The 18,007-nt window shown below is 41.9% G+C and overlaps 1 protein-coding gene across 3 annotated transcripts in view; it reads left to right on the top strand.

The window, feature by feature from the left end:
• CDKAL1 (CDK5 regulatory subunit associated protein 1 like 1) overlaps positions 1-18,007 on the top strand; it is a 759,164-nt gene that overhangs the window by 725,911 nt on the left and 15,246 nt on the right. The window contains exon 16 of one of the 3 annotated variants that reach the window (XM_063632136.1): positions 10,514-10,551. In XM_063632136.1, the coding sequence (XP_063488206.1) occupies positions 10,514-10,549 (36 nt within the window). In that variant the 3' untranslated portion in view covers positions 10,550-10,551. Of the gene's footprint in view, positions 1-10,513; positions 11,302-18,007 lie in introns of those variants that run through there. The other 2 variants (XM_063632135.1, XM_063632137.1) reach the window with 2 other exon arrangements.

The following is an 18,007-nucleotide window of genomic DNA, read 5'->3' as shown; positions in this document are numbered from 1 at the left end:
ACCATAAAAACCTTAGAAGAAAACCTAGGCATTACCATTCAGGACATAGGCATGAGCGAGGACTTCATGTCTAAAACACCAAAAGCAATGGCAACAAAAGCCAAAATTGATGAATGGGATCTAATTAAACTAAAGAGCTTCTGCACAGCAAAAGAAACTACCATCAGAGTGAACAGGCAACCTACAGAATGGGAGAACATTTTCGCAACCTACTCATCTGACAAAGGGCTAATATCCAGAATCTACAATGAACTCAAAAAAATTTACAAGAAAAAAACAAACAACCCCATCAAAAAGTGGGCGAAGGACATGAACAGACACTTCTCAAAAGAAGACATTTATGCAGCCAAAAAATACATGCAAAAATGCTCATCATCACTGGCCATCAGAGAAATGCAAATCAAAACCACAATGAGATACCATCTCACACCAGTTAGAATGGCCATCATTAAAAAGTCAGGAAACAACAGGTGCTGGAGAGGATGTGGAGAAATAGGAACACTTTTACACTGTTGGTGGGACTGTAAACTAGTTCAACCATTGTGGAAGTCAGTGTGGCGATTCCTCAGGGATCTAGAACTAGAAATACCATTTGACCCAGCCATCCCATTACTGGGTATATACCCAAAGGACTATAAATCATGCTGCTATAAAGACACATGCACACGTACGTTTATTGAGGCACTATTCACAATAGCAAAGACTTGGAACCAACCCAAATGTCCAACAACGACAGACTGGATGAAGAAAATGTGGCACATATACACCATGGAATACTATGCAGCCATAAAAAATGATGAGTTCATGTCCTTTGTAGGGACATGGATGAAACTGCAAAACATCATTCTCAGTAAACTATCTCAAGGACAAAAAACCAAACACCACATGTTCTCACTCATAGGTGGAAATTGAACAATGAGAACACATGAACACAGGAAAGGGAACATCACACTCCAGGGACTGTTGTGGGGTGGGGGGAGGGGGGAAGGATAGCATTAGGAGATACACCTAATGCTAAATGACGAGTTAATGGGTGCAGCACACCAACATGGCACATGGATACATATGTAACAAACCTGCAGATTGTGCATATGTACCCTAAAACTTAAAGTACAATTAAAAAAAAAAAAAGGAGCTGTGCCATTTAGTATTCCCAAAAACAATGATAGAGTTACTATTCTACAGCCTCCCCAGCAGTTGGTATTATTAGTTTTTTGGATTTTATCCCTTCTTATAGTGGTACATTGGTATCTCATTATTGTTTTAATACATTCTCTTTTAAAGAGAAACAACACAGAATGGTCTTCTATTTCACAGAGCACACAATAGTGTATCAGCTCTGGAAACTGAATCAATATGAACAAGACTGGCCAGGTGCGGTGACTCACACCTGTAACTTCAGCACTTTGGGAGGCTGAGGCGGGTGGATCACCTGATGTCAGGAGTTCAAGACCAGCCTGGCCACCACAGTGACGCCTCGTCTCTACTAAAAATACAAAAATTAGCCAGTTGACCAGGCACGGTGGCTCACACTTGTAATCCCAGCACTTTGGGAGGCCGAGTCGGGCGGATCACAGGATCAGGAGATCGAGAACACGGTGAAACCCCATCTCTACTAAAAATACAAAAAAATTAGCCAGGCATGGTGGCAGGCACCTGTAGTCCCAGCTACTCAGAGAGGCTGAGGCAGGAGAATGGCATGAATCTGGGAGGCGGAGCTTGCAGTGAGCCGAGATTGTGCCACTGCACTCCAGCCTGGGCGACAGAGCGAGACTCCGTCTCAAAAAAAAAAAAAAAAATTAGCCAGTTGTGGTGGTGCACACCTGTAATCCCAGCTACTCAGGAGGCTGAGGCAGGAGAATCACTTGAACCTGGGAGGTGAAGGTTGCAGTAAGCCAGGGTTGCACCACTGCACTCCAGCCTGTGTGACAGAGAGAAACTCTGTCTCACCAAACAAACAAAAAAATATGAATGTGACCCTACCACTACCACCACATGGTCCTACCTTCCTCACATCTCACACCCTCAAGTGGCACAAAGAGAAGGGAGCTCTTATCGCTAAGGAAAACTTATTATTGACATGGTCTGGGATGTGGCACACATTTAATATAAAAATGTCTGAAGATGTTTTATTCACAATAATCAGAGTAAACAATGGTAGAAAATAGTCATATCTCAAAGTTCACACCAGACTCACAAAAGCCCCCCAGTGGCTCCTTCAGCCTGTCTAGACAGCAGTTTCCATTACAAGTGTCTTGTGCTGTGACAAACAACGAATCCTGAGTTCAGCTATTGGAAAACACTGAACCACTCTACACACAGCCGGTGTTCCCTCAGCCCTACACAGTTTTCTCCAGAGTGTGCACACTTTGAGAAAGTACAGTACAAATCGTTCTATCACCTGCACACTGAGTGAAAACTGCAAAAATCAAAAAAGAAGGAAACAGGACACAAAATCTAAAAGCAATAAACACTATCTATCAAAATCCACATATTCAAACGAGTTCGTAGTTCCTTCGGCAAGCCACCAGTTACTTAGCTAACAACACTGACTCAGTCTCCTTCCCTTTAAGTCATGTACCAACTGAGGACCAGAAAATAACTCTGGAAACTTCTACACAATGCCTGCACTTCTCCTCCCAACTGATGGGTCAGTTGTTTGTCCCCCCAAATGACATTTTACTTATAACTATGCAATTTATTTAGATCATATTATGGAAGTGAAATGTGAGTTTAGAAAGAAGTAGACTTGTGGTCATGGTTTCAATGAAAACTAAATAGAATTCTTTGTAGAAACATGATAAAGGTGAGTTGCTAACAAAAATGGTGAGTAAGATAACTACAAAAGAAGAAAATGCTGTGCAACTGTAGAATAATCTTGCACCCAGATTTCTTCACAAGTGACCAAATTCTCATTCCTCCTTAGAGAAACAGAAACTGGGAAGTTGTATTAGTCCCTTCTCATACTGCTGATAAAGACATACCCAAGACTGGGTAATTTATAAAGGAAAAGAGGTTTAATGAACTCACAGTTCCACATGGCTGAGGAAGCCTCACAATCATGGTGGAAGGCGAAGGAGGAGCAAAGGTACATCTTACATGGCAGCAGCAAGAGAGCATGTGCAGGGGAACTGCCCTTTATAAAACCATTAGATCTCATGAGACTTATTCACTATCATGAGAATAGCAGGGAAAAACTGACCCCCATGATTCAATTACCTCCCACCAGTACCTCCCACAATACATGGAGATTATGGGAGCTACAATTCAAGATGAGATTTGGGTGGGGACACAGCCAAACCATATCAATAGTAAAGATGTTGTTTATGGATATGCTTGATACAAAAAATATAACCTGGCCAATTCCAGTCAGTACACCCATACTCAAAGAAAATTCTCGAGTGTGACAGGAGAAGATTGCCAAATGAATAGACATTTATATAAAGTCATTTTTTCTTTCTCAACTTTAACCATATTATTATTTCAGTTATCCAACCAACTTGACGAAGTATTAGAAAGATATTGCTAATGTAATGCTACCTTAGATAAACCAAAAAATAAACACCCACCATCCCCTGCTCTGATTTAACCATACTTTAAGTCGCCCACAATTTCATTGTCCAATAAAATGACTAAACTTGGGCTCCCACCTGGGCCTGCCAAAATATTGACTTCCTCAGCCATGGGAAGTGCAGGGAAGTCCTGGCGTAGCTGACCTGGCTTCTTAGTGTACCCCAGTATGCTGTACTGATATTGCCATTTTGTCTGTTTTTGTCATTTTTGCATATGTTGATGTGAAATATGTCAGAAAGCCCTGGAAAGGGTGTGAAGTCAACATCTGACAGATGAAGCTAGCTAACTAATTTTCACTCTTATTCCATATTAAAACAAAAACAAGGCAATAAATAGGTTATGTCAATCAATGAGGACATCAAATGCCTTATTTTGGACACTGATACATTGTCAGCTTCTTTTCTGAGTATTTGGAACTAGCAACTGTAAATATTCAGTGGTTTTCAGGTATTGTACATTTTTATCTGTATGTCCTCATCATGGAAATTGGCATTGTATAGTTGTGTAACAGATTATTTGGAATACCTTAACTAAACTACATTTATTATAAAACTATAGTGTTTATTGTCTAGCAACTCTTGTTCCTTTCTTAATTTGTTAAATCATTGCCCCATTCAAAATTGCTCAAATAATTTTACTAAAAAATACGAATCTTATCATTCATTTTCTGTGAATGAATGCAATATGTGAATTTTAAAATAGCTTTGGGGATACCTTTCAAATTACTAACGGAGATTTGCTTTGAATTGCCTGATTCAGTTTTCTGGGTGACCATTTATTTTGATAATTTCTTAAAATTAATGATACTCTTTAAAATAAGTTTTCTTAAACATCAGCATTTAAATTTTATAGTTATCAAAGAACAATACCTATGTTGACATTTGCCATTACTGTGCAACTACGGACTTTTGAAAAGAGAATGATCTATGAGAAAAAAAGAAAAAGAGAATGATCTATGAGTTCATGATATTCATTTACAATTAATTCTCCTACCTGCTTCTAAAAGGATCTGAGTTTCTTGAGTCACTGTGTCTTCCCATAATTACCATCTCTGGCATTTACAAAATAATGAATTTACTTTATTCTTCATTAGCTTTTTCCTAAGAAGTTTCAGTGTTTCTCTAGAGCAAATTACTTATGTCATAAGCCACAAAAAATTAAGAAAAAAAGGGGCCATAAGTTCACTTCCCATTCACACGAGGAAAGCACCTGGGGAAGGAGACCAAGGCTCACCATCCTTCATGAAGACATACTGGAGCTGTTGTCCTCCCAGCTGTCAGCCACTTCCTAGCTCCCTGTGCTATGACTTACTATCATCAGTCATCCTATTGTCAGAAAGGATTCGAGAAAAAGAAAGAACTAATGTGGTCAGGCATGGTGGCTCATGCCTGTAATACCAGCATTTTGGAAGACTGAGGTGGGCTGATCAGAATTTCGAGACCATCCTGGCCAACATGGTGAAACCCTGTCTCTACTAAAAATACAAAAATTAGCCAGGCATGGTGGCAGGTGCCTGTAGTCCCAGCTACTTGGGAGGCTGAGGCAGGAGAATCGCTTGAACCTGGGAGGCAGCTCCAGCCCGGGTGACAGAGTGAAACTCCATCTTAAAAACAACAACAACAAAAACTAATGAAAAAGAGGAGAAAAGGGGAACTATCATAAAACTGGAAAATTTTCCAATTTGCTATTTAATTTCAACAATTATTCTTGAGAATTTTTCAAAGAATTTGGAATATCACATGGTAGAACTAGAAGAACAATATCTCAATAAGACTAAGTCCTTGCCACTAATTAGAACCAATGCACAAACACTTCTAGAAGACATGTATTAATACAAATATAGTGAAAGAAAAGTGCATCTGCTTTTTCATTTTGCCAGGCACAATAGTAGGTACTTTACAGGAGAAATCTTACTGAACACAATTAACAGTCTTTAGAGTTATCAAAATTTTGAAATAGTTCATTAATCCACATAGTATTGAGACCAGACCTGCAAATGATTAGACAAAGACAAAATTAAAGATGGTTGTATTTTCTTTAAGAAAATCCCTAGGTATGGCTGTCAAAACTCAGAGAAGAAGCCTAGCAGCAGAGAGAAATTGAACTGCATAATGAAACAACACGATTTACAAAGACTCAACTTTTAAAACGTGCCATACATGATCATTTCACATCCTTTCTGAACACAGCTGCCTTAAACCAACTCCACCACCCACTGGCCAGCACAGAAAGTTGTTTAAAAACTGTTTCCTGGCCAGGTGCAGTGGTTGACGCCTATAATCGCTGCACTTTGGGAGGCTGAGGTGGAAGGTTTGCTTGAGCCCAGGAGTTTGAAACCAGCCTGGGCAACAGAATGAGACTCCGTGTCTAGCAAAAAAAAAAAAAAATATATATATATATATATATTATATATAGCATATATAATATATATACATATAAATATTAAAAAGAGGCTGGGCGCAGTGGCTCACGCTTGTAATCCCAGCACTTTGGGAGGCCGAGGCGGGCGGATCACGAGGTCAGGAGATCGAGACCACGGTGAAACCCCGTCTCTACTAACAATACAAAAAAAAAAAACTAGCCGGGCGTGGTGGCGGGCGCCTGTAGTCCCAGCTACTTGGAGAGGCTAAGGCAGGAGAATGGCGCGAACCCAGGAGGCGGAGCTTGCAGTGAGCTGAGATCGCGCCACTGCACTCCAGCCTGGGCGACAGAGCGAGACTCCGTCTCAAAAAACAAACAAACAAACAAAAAATATTAAAAAGAAAGTTCCCCATTAAAATTTTCCTCCCTCTAAGGAAAGGTTCCTGCCCGACTCCTAACATATTCATCCTTCTGCCTTCTTTTCTTCCAAGCATTTAAGGATATCTATTATGTGCTAAGATCTCTTAAGTACTGGGGATATGGAAGTGAAAGAGACAGACACATCCACAGGAAGCTACAAGTGTTTAATAGGAAAGAAAGCCATGTGAACAATATCATTTTGGGGGTTAAAGAATATGTTCGGTGCTGCAAAATGCTAGAAAAACAATGATTTCCATCTGATTTGCATGATTATCATTTGTATATTTATGTTTGAAATAAATGGCACAGCCCCTAAGTCTAGAGTCATGAAGATTGAGAAGTAGCTAGATTCAAGAAAACTTCAAAAGGAGTCATGAAACTAATACATGACAAACCAAGAGAGGAAAAAAAAAGAAAAGAAATACTAACATTATCAAACAGGTTATCCTTAAAATATAAACATTCTCTGCCACAATATTTCTTTCTCTTCCCACATTGTTTTTGTTTTGTTTGAGACAGAGTCTCCCTCTGTCACCGAGGCTGGAGTGCAGTGGCACAATCTCAGCTCACTGCAACCTCCGCCTCCTGGGTTCAAGTGATTCTTGTGCCTCAGCCTCCAGAGTAGCTGGGATTACAGGCATGCACCACTACACCTGGCTAATTTTTGTATTTTTTATACAGACAGGGTTTCGCCACATTGGCCAGGCTGGTCTCAATCTCCTGGCCTTAAGTGATCCTCCAGCCTCGGCCTCCCAAAATGTTGGGATTACAGGCATGAGCTACAGTGCCTAGCCCCACTCTGTTTTAAATTCACACATTCTGTCTTGACTTCCTTGTTACTTATTCTGTGGATAGTTTCTTTCTCTTATTAGCTTTATCTTATCCCTTTCTTCTTTGGATGGTATAGCTTCCAATATAGAAATAAATGTATTTTTAAAGCTTAAACAAATTATGGAGAAAATTACTCACATACAGCCTGCAGATAGGCAGGTATGGGGGCTCCGTGATGACACTGGGATCTCAAATTCTTCCTAGCTTTCTGCACCAACATTCTCAGAGTGTGACGGTTGTGTCCTCTTGGTATACGAAGGCTGTCTTATCCTCAGCCTCACATTTGTTTTCAGGCAGGAATAAAGACAAAGGCCAAAAGCACTTCTAGCTGAGGTGGCTTTTTTTTTTTTTTTAAATAAAGGTCTTCCCAGAATTTCCGCCCTAAGATTTTCATTGGCCAGAGAGATATCACATGTGCATCCATTGTTGCAAGGCAGGCTGGGAAATGTAGTGGTTTGGAGGCAGGTGCTTTACCACCAGAACAAAATTGGCGTCTGTCAGTGAAGGATAGAGGGGAACATGGAGGGGACTAGCGGTGAATGCCAAGACTGTGTCCATCTCACTCAGGCCATCCAGACAGTTCTTTCCTTTCTACAGTGTTCCTTCACATGGGTATGTATGTCCTTGTTGAGCTTCACTATCTCCTTGTTTTATCCCATGGCTCAAAGCTCTGCCTAGGAGACTGTCTTAGGAAGCTTTAAAAATCCCACTGCCAGATCACACCCCAGACCATTCCTTTCAGACTCTCTCACACACTGGTTCTCAAATTTGGCTGCACATTGGAGCCACCTGAGAAGTTTTAAGAACGACTGATACCTGGGTGCCACAGAAAACAATGTGATTGGTCTGGGGTACAGCCTGGGCATTGGGAGTTTTAAAACCTCCACAGTGGCCGGGCGCAGTGGCTCACCCCTATAATCCCAGCACTTTGGGAGGCTGAGGCAGGCGGATCACGAGGTCAGGAGATCGAGACCATCCTGGCCAACATGATGAAACCCTGTCTCTACTAAAAATACAAAAAATTAGCTGGGCGTGGTGGCGGGCACCTGTAGTCCCAGCTACTCAGAAGGCTGAGGCAGGAGAATGGCATGAACCCAGGAGGCGGAGCTTGCAGTGAGCCAAGATCAAGCCACTGCACTCCAGCCTGGGCGAAAGTGCAAGCCTCTGTCTCAAAAACAAAAAAACAAAAACAAAATACCTCCAGAGTGATTCTAATATGTAGCAAAGTTTGAAAACCATCGTGCTAGGTTCCAGCCACCAATAGTTGTTAATGCTCCCCAGGTGATTCCCATATTCATCCAAGACTGGGAACCACTGCATTAAGGCATCTTCCTCCTTAGCAGAAATTGATGTGAGTTGGGAACAGATGGGGGCACCCTGCCTGTTTTTAACAACTGGGATTAGAATGCACACCACTTGCACCTGTAGACACACCACAGAGAGGAAGCTATTCAAATACAGAGATTAAGAAAAGGGAGTAACTTAATCTCTACAGGTTTGTAAGACACTAGCAATCAGCATTTAGATTTGTGAAGATCTTTGTAGAGGATTTCTCATTCTTCCACATTTTCACATCTACCATCTCTCCCGTGTGTGGGCCTTCTCAACAGCTGGGTCAGATTTTCACCTTTTAATTGTGGGGAGTAGAGGGTGAGAGTGCTGTGGGTAGGGTGAGAGGGGCATTTTCCCCGTTTAAGGCTTTTCTTCCTGGGTATGACCTGTGAATTCACTCTTACTGAGAATTTCATTTTCCATGAATTCTTTTCTGTGGTCATACTACTCTGTTAATACTGGATGGGTGAGAGAAAGTGTTGTGTTCACAATCTGCCTGTTTTGAGTTGAAAAAGAGGTCAGAACAAATATGAGATTATTTTTTCCACTCATTTATAATTAATAGCAATTAATTCAATGTTACTGCCTAATCACTTACGTTTGAGTTGGATGATTTCACCTACAGCAGAGTATATCATTTCAGAGGACTTAGTGATTAAAAAAATGCTTTTAAAGCATTTCCAGAGCTTGACCATTGGCCCAAACAAAACAAAAAAGCTTGTTGTAGGGATAGGCTAAGCTAAGACCACTGTGCAGAAACAGTCTAGTGAAAAGAGATAAGACTGCAGACTCACTAAGAATTATGATAAAAGAAAGATTATGTTTGTTTGGGGTTTTTTTGGACAGGGTCTTACTCTATCACCCAGGCTGGAGTGCAGTGGCACGATCTCGGCTCAGTGCCACCTCAACCTCCCAGGCTCAAGCGGTCCTCCTACCTCAGCCTCTCGAGTAGCTGGGACTACAGGCATGCACCACCATGCTTGGCTAATTAAAAAAAAAAAAATTTATAGAGATAGGATTTTGCCATGTTGCCCAGGCTCATCTCAAATTCCTGGGCTCAAGCAGTCTACCTACCTTGGCCTCCCAAAGTGCTAGGATTACAGGTGTGAGCCACCACACCTGGCCAAAAGATTTTGAAATTGGGAACATAGATTTGGCTGTCAGAATCCAAGTGACACCAAATATAAGCTCGGAGTTTCCTCCTGGACAGTTCTCCAAAATGTCACCCTAATACACTTTACATGTAGGTTGGTCCTTCTTGGAATTCATCCAACGGTATAAAAAACAGTTTGTTATAATAGGCACCATGTATTAAGGATTGACTTTGCACCAGGTGCTATTCTAGGCCCTTTCTGCACATTATCTTATTTAATCCTTATAAGTCTATTTTACAGAAAAGCAATTGAGACTAAGAGGAGGAAAAATGACTCGACTGAGGTCCCATAGCTAGTAAGTGACAGAGCTGGAATTTGAAACCAAGACTCACCTTAAGCAGTTCCTTTAATTACATTAGTTAAAGAAGAAGGAGGAGGAGGAAGGAGAAGTAGGAGGAAGATGAAAGAAGTTTGAGAAAGTGTTACAGAAATGCTCAACCATCTGTACCTACTTTCTCAAAATACTTTAATCTGATGACTTCACCTCCACATTTATTTCTAGACAAAGGATAATCATTTCATCAGGTAAGATGGGGTAGTGATGACAGGCCCTCAATAAGTATGAAGTGAATGAATGAATGTGGTTTATGTCCCATTTCCTCAGCTATAAGGTGAGAGCAAGTTGTGTCACAGTTGATATGGTTTGGATTTGTGTCCCTGCCCAGATCTCATGTCAAATTTTAATCTCTAGTGTTGGAGGAGGGGCCTGGTGGGAGGTGACTGAATCATGGGGGTGGATTTCCCCTTTGCTGTTCTTGTGATAGTGAGTGAGTTCTCATGAGATCTGGTTATTTAAAAGCACGTTGAGCCTCCCACTTCTCTCTCTCTTCTTCCTTCACCAGCCATGTAAGATGTGCCTGCTTCCCCTTCTGCCATGATGGTAAGTTTCCTGAGGCCTCCCCAGCCATGCTTACTGTGGAACTGTAAGTCAATTAAACCTCTTTTCTTTATAAATTACCCAGTCTCAGGTAGTTCTCTTTAGCAATGTGAGAATGGGCTAATACAATGGTCAACCCTGCAGAGCAGTAGGGACACACAGTGCCAAATAATATACGCACAATTTTCACAGCAACAGCTAAGGTACTGACAGCACCTGTAAGCACAGTGTTGTTCTTTTTGAGAAAATTAACTTCTGTTTGTATCATTGCAGAGCCTCTAGTCTTTAGTAGAATGAGCAATGGCAGCTAAAATTTGGAAAAGTGATAAGTATGGCCTCATCATCTCTTTCCATGATTCCTCTTTTCTGACTTTCCTTGAACTCCTATTCAGTAGGATCTTGTTTATTGTCTTCTGTGTGTCCAGCATGATCCTGGGCATTGTACACAATCTAAACACAATTTCCAAGCCAGAAATGTATTCAAGTTTATTTCTATTTTTAAAAATCTTCTATGATCATGCCACTGTACTCCAGCCTGGGTCACAAAGCCCTGTCTCAAAAAAAACAAAAACAAAAACAAACCCTGAAAGCTAAAGGTGATTTTATAAACTTCTATTGGGTACTGGTTGCTGACCATATAACATCTAAACTCCTAAGCATATAAGCATAGTGTAAAAAGTTGTCCATCTGTGCTGATAACCTGCCGTGCCAAACTAATGCTTGCTAATCATCTCAATTGCAACTCATTCCAGCTCTTCTGAGATTTCCATTATTTTCTGGGGCTTGCTTGTCAACTGATGACTCTATACCTTTGCATGCACAATGTGTTCTGCTTGGAATACCTTTCCCTCTTATCTGTGTAGTGTACTCATATTCATCCTTCAAAACCCTGCTCACATATCTCCTGTAATGCCTTACCGACTTTTTCTTGGGTAAAGTTGCTCTTCTGTTTTCACAGCTCTGTTCACACCTCTGTGACAATATTTCCCATTGGAACTTTTCCCATAATAGAATTTGAAATCCTCAAGGGCTTGGATGTGTTATCTTTGTCTCTCTCACACCTGCCCATTATAGGTGTTTAACGGAGGTTTTGCTGAGTAAATTAATAAAATTACACAAAATGGAAACTGTCAGCTAACCCAGCGCGGGAGGGTACTAGATGTAAGGAGTATTTGTAAGGGGAAGAAAGGTGTTGGAAAATATCTCATTCGTAACTATTTACATTTTAACATATTTAGAGATGGTGAACAGGAAGAAATAACTAGGGGATTTAAATGTGTTTAAAATTAATACATCACATAGCACTTATAAGTTTAATGAAATTCGAGGTGTGGTCTCTGTTGGCTTGAAATCATTTCTGGAGGCTTCATGAAAGAGGTAAGTTTGGAAACTGAGCTTGAGAGATGAGAAGGAAGGATCTCTTTCGTTCACGGAAAAACGGGCCTAGAGAGCCACTTCCAAAGAGGAAAAAGAACATGAATCTGAAAGTCTGGATAAGCTGAGCGCTTGGTACCTGGCAGGTCCTCAAGAGTGTCTAGGGTATCCACCTCGCACCCCTCAACTACTCCAATGTTTAGGTGAAACAAACACAGGATGCCAAACGAGGCACAGCCTCATTACCCAAAGCACACCTTTTCTGAGAAACTGCGGAGCATGTGGCTTCCACATCCCAAACGCAAACCTAAAACCTAAGTTTCAATGGACTTGCACCTCCCTAAGTCTCAAAGATGGAGGCTGGTTCTCACCTTCTGGAGAGCTGGGGCTGCTGCAAAAGTTCTGAGCCAGCTCAGAGTCTCAGTCGCCCCCGCCTGTGGAAGTGACAACTGGGGGCTCCTAAGGCTGCTTCTAAAAGACAGACCCTGCGCCCGGCACCAAGCGAGACGTATGGGCTGTGGAAGGAGAAGCGTGCGCACTGCCGTCCTCTCCAGACTGTGGAGAGGCCTTGGGAGCCAGCTTCCCGGCCAGGCCGGAACCAAAATGGCCCCACCCACTAGTGCCATGGTCTCCTGCGGCCAGAAAAATGGCTGCTTTTGTGTTCTGGAGGGGTGAGTAGGGGGTCCAAAGAGGGGCCGCCAGTGTTTACTCCACACTGCTGCCTCCTTGGCAACGGGAGTAATTCCTTTTTCGCTCCAGAAATGTGGGCAGATGTGGTTCGCAAGGTGTGCTTGGAGGCGTGACAAAGGCTGCTCCAGGAAGATGAAAAGGCGGGAGGTGTGCGTGGATTGTGGGAGCTGAAGGTGGCGTTGGCAGAAAAGTCCTCAGAGGATGCAGGGCCTGTCTGGAGTTGGAATGAGTCAGCGTCATCCGTAAAGGCCAGTTGCATCATGTCTAAAAGTAGCCCACAAGTGTTGGGGCCAGCTCCCCACTTTGAATTTGTGAAAGACTTTGTAATCCCACATCACCTAGCCACAGGCACTCCAGTATTAGAATCACAATATGTGAGAGCCCAAAGAGACATGAAAATCAACTGTTCCAACCCTCTTATTTTATAGATGAGAAAAAACAGACCAAGAGGTATTTGATGTCAGGCTTACAGTTTGATTACACCCTCCGAAAACATCATAAATTTCTGCTGTTGTTCTGTGGTGACACTCAAAAGACTATCCTTGTCATTTTCAAAAGGTGTCAGGTTTCCTACGTGGGACAAACCTCTAATTTACAAGTCAGCCTCTTCACGATGCAGCCTCTTTTGGTTCATCTTCGGTTCATCGTTGGCCACTGAAAATTTAAGATAGATCCGTGCAGTGTGAAGGAAGTGTTAAACTATACCGTTAGTGGAAGTAGGTTGTGCTAAATTGGATATCTGCAAGCAGCTTTATGAGCCATAAAAGTCAACATCTTTCTTTCTTTACCTTTAAAGGCTGTTTACAGAAAAGATAAGGCAGGCCCAGCTCAGGGTACCCATTGAGAATTAGTGGGAGGATCTGGCAGGAAGGAATAACAGGAAAGGATTCAGAATCGATGACCAGGCAGTGCAGACAAGCAGCCTATGGACACAGGGACTAGCATGTCATTTATTTCTTCAGGATCCTGCTTGTCACACTGACGTGGGACCAGGCTCCAGATGAAGGACCCAGTCAGAAAGGCTGTCATAGCTGGCTTCATTCTTCCTAACCCATAGCTGGTTTCACGAGCAGCCTTCCCACCTCGGGGTGGCATTCATTTCACAGATCTCGTCAACCCTCGGTAAAAACTTTAAAAACCAGCCTATTCTTATGCAGTACATTCTTTCGGGTTCTTCATAAGTCCTCAGTGTTTTCAGTCTGGTCCTACCTCTCTTAACCAAAGCTGGTATGGTGTGGGTTGCACATTCACTTACAGGGAAAATACACGTCCTCCTTTATTTTCCTGTTCAATGATTTGCATTTCTCTAGAAGACTCCCACCTCATTGGGTTACTGGGGGGAAGGAAAGGGAGTGAGAGAGGAAGGAATACAAAAATGGCTCTAATCCATTCCAAACTAGTGATCTGTTCATAATGATATAAGAGCTAACAGCTAAGTATGTGCAAGGTACTCTTCAGCATTTAAAAATGTCCGTTCATTGAACAATCATAACACAATTTTATGGGTACAATGATGAACCTCAGGACAGATCAGGAAGCTGAGGTACAGCAAGGTTTTATGACAAGCCACACAGTGAGTAACTGGTGGAGTGGGAGCCTCTTTGATGACACATAAGTGATCAGCCTTTGAGAGTTCCCCTCAACCTCCTTGCTCTTTTTGAATGTGACATCTAGGAAGACCCAGGGTAGGGCTGTAGTGAAAGAGAAGAGGACTGGTCCTTAGATTCACATGGTGGCCTTTGTGTCCTCCCTGGTCTCTGTAGTAGAGTGGTTGACCTCAAGGGCTACCTTGCCTGGGACCACCTGCCTGGCATTAAAAATGGGCATTAGCCCTTCAACAGAAATGGGCCATCTTTACAAATCAACACAACATGTAAGCACCGAGCTTATGCTCATGAGATTAGCAGAACGTGTTTGGAGACATGAACAGACACTTCTTACAAGACATACAAGTGGCCAAGAAACATATGAAAAAATGCTCATCATCATTAATCATCAGGGAAATGCAAATCAAAACCACAATGAGATACCATCTCATACCAGTCAGGATGGCTATTATTAAAAAGTAAACAAATAACAGATATTGGTGAGGCTACAGAGAAAAGGGAACACTTACATACTGTTGGTGGAAATCTAAATGAGTTCAGCCACTGTGGGAAACAATTTGGAGATATCTCAAAGAACTTAAAACACTACCATTTGACCCAGCCATCCCATTACCTGGTATACACCCAAAGGAAATTAATGGTTCCACCAAAAAGACACATGCACTTGTACGTTCATCACAGCACTATTCACAAATTGCAAAGATATGGAATCAACCTAGGTGCCCATCAACAGTGAATTACATAAAGAAAATGTGGTACATATACCACACGGAATACTATGCAGCCATAAAAAAGAATGAAATAATGTCCTTGGCAGCAACAGGGATGCTGCTGGAGGCCATTATCTTAAGTGAATTAGCACAGGAACAGAAAACCAAATACCATGTTCTCACTTATAAGTGAGAGCTAAACATTGGGTACACATGGACATAAAGATGAGAACAGTAGACACTGGGGACTACTAGAGAGGGGTGAGAGGAAGAGGGGCAAGGGTTGAAAAACTAACTGTTGGAATACTATGCTTGCTACTGGGGTGAAGGGATCATTCATACCCCAAACCTCAGCATCATGAAATAAACCCAGGTAACAAACCTGCACATGTACCTGCTGGATCTTAGTAAAAGTTGAAAAAGTAAATAAATTATTATTTTTTAAAAAGAACATGTTTTGGGGAAATGTGGGCCCTCAAATCTCTATTTCAGGCGAGGCTGAGGTAGTAGAGGAACCCATGGGAATTCTTTGTTTTTTTTTTTTTTTGTTTCGTTTTGTTTTTTGGTTTTTTTTTTGAGACGGAGTCTCACTCTGTTGCCCAGGCTGGAGTGCAGTGGCGCAATCTCGGCTCACTGCAAGCTCTGCCTCCTGGGTTCATGCCATTCTCCTGCCTCAGCCTCCCAAGTAGCTGGGACTACAGGCGCCCACCACCACGCCCGGCTAATTTTTTGTATTTTTAGTAGAGACAGGGTTTCATCATGTTAGTCAGGATAGTTTCGATCTCCTGACCTCGTGATCCACCCGCCTCAACCTCCCAAAGTGCTTGGATTACACGTGTGAGCCACTGCGCCCGGCCCCCATGGGAATTCAAGGATGAGGAGTATAGCTTTCCTCTTACAGAAGTCCATTCAAAATTCATTAGGATGACCCAAGGAGTCAAAAGTTCCAAGAAACAATGTCTTAAATTACTTATAAATACTGTAGTATTTGCCACAGGAGTTACAAATGTGTGTAAGTAGAAGACAGAAATCAATTCCAGTTCTGATGTGTGAATAGGAGCAACCTTTGGCAAAGAGGCAGAGGCCACATGTTTTCTTCATGATCAAACAAGAATACAACTGCTAGAAATTGTTTGTCAATGTATCGTGGAGTTCCTTCGAGAGAATCTTTGGCTGAAAGGGACCCCATGAGATGAACCCCATGATTTAAACCTCCACGAATCTCTTCAAGATTATTGATAACTAACAATTAGATGGTATATTTTGGTTCTGAATATGCAAAGAGAAGTACAAGGAGAATTTTACCCACTAAAGAAAAATTAAACATTTAACTCATCGTTTGTACATCCATGTTTATAGCAACATTATTCACAATAGCCAAAAGGTGGAAACAACCCAAATGTCCAAGGGATAAATAGGTAAACAAAATGTGGCATATACATAAATGGAGTATTATTGAGCCTTGAAAGGGAAGGGAATGAATAATAAGGAGTGAAGAAATAATAAGGAAGGAAGGAAATTTGGACACATACTGCAATGTGCATGAAATTTGAAGACATTATGTGAAGTGAAATAAGCCCGTCACAAGACTAATATGGTATGATTTCACTTATATGAGATATCCAGAGTAGTCGAATTCATAGAGACAGAAGTGGAATTATAGTTGCCAGAAGCTGAGGGCAGAGGGGAATAGGGAGCTTTCTTTAAATGGATGTAGAGTTTCAGTTTTGCAAGATGAAAAAGTTCTGGGGATTGGCTCTACAGCAATGTGAACGTATTTAACCCTACTGAATTGGGCACTTTAAACATGGTTACTTCGCTGGTAACCATTAAACCACTAAAATGGTACTGAACTCTATAGTTTGAAATGGTTACTTAACACTATTAAATTGTACACTTAAAAATGGTAAATTTTTGCAGTGAGCTGTGATTGTGCCACTGCACTGCAGCCTGGGCAGTAGAGCAAGACCGTGTCTCAAAAACGAAAGGTAAACTTTATGTGTGTTTGACCACATTTAAAAATTAAAAATAAAAACATTCATCTTATCAAAACTGAAATGTGCAGTTAAGATGGTAATAATTTGTTCTATGGTCAAGGAAAATGCCTCCAAGAGTATTTCTCTAGCTCCCTATTCTTCTTCTTTTTTTTTTTTTTTTTTTTTTTTTTTTTTTTCAGATGGAGTCTCACTCTGTCGCCCAGGCTGGAGTGCAGTGGCACAATCTCAGCTCACTGTAACCTCCCAGGCTGGAGTGCAGTGGTGCAATATCAGCTCACTGCAACCTCCGCTTCCCGAGTTCAAGAAATTCCCCTGCCTTAGCTTCCCGAGTAACTGAGACTACAGGCGCGAGCCACCACGCCCAGCTAATTTTTTATTTTTAGTAGAGACGGGGTTTCACCATGTTTGTTAGGCTGGTCTCGAACTCCTGATCTCAGGTGATCCACCCGCCTTGGCCTCCCAAAGTGCTGGGATTACAGGAGTGTCTAGCTCCCTATTCTGAAACCAGTACTTTGTGAAGCATAGTTGATTGTTGTCAATATTCTTTTCCAGGAATTTAAGAAAGGAAGTTCTACCTGAATTCAGGTCTATGTAGAAAGTTCTCTTGGTCCTAGCATACTGAGGTAGGTGAATTCAGTAGTGAAGGCCTAGTGGGTATTTTAAATCAGTGATCACCTCAGCTTCCTTGCCAAATGCAAGCATCTATATTTTGTACTGCAGTCTCTCTCCTTGGTTGCTGGTCAAACAGTGAACTTCAGGATATGCTAGAGCCTCACCACATCTCTGCTTCCTGCCACTTGTCTGCCATTGTTTTTGTAAATTGCATCCTGGGTCGCAAGGGCATCTGAGCGAGAGTGTGGGGTGGTGAGTGCCAATCAGGCAGGGCCAACCATCGGGGCTCAGAAAACTTTGCTCTCTTCTTGAATCAAAGGATGAATGAGGCTGGAGGGTGCATCTTGCACCCATGTAGAAGACGGTCCGTGTCCCCGGCCTGCACAGAGACTGACAGCATCCTTTTGGAGGCATCATGGCGGGTAGTCATGCTCTATACCAGAGTGTACATGGGCCTATGCTAGCTAAG

Source organism: Symphalangus syndactylus, chromosome 23 (assembly GCF_028878055.3).
Source record: "Symphalangus syndactylus isolate Jambi chromosome 23, NHGRI_mSymSyn1-v2.1_pri, whole genome shotgun sequence".
NCBI lineage: Eukaryota > Metazoa > Chordata > Mammalia > Primates > Hylobatidae > Symphalangus > Symphalangus syndactylus.
Note: the sequence above shows the minus strand (reverse complement) of the source record. Positions and strands in the feature narration are given on the sequence as shown.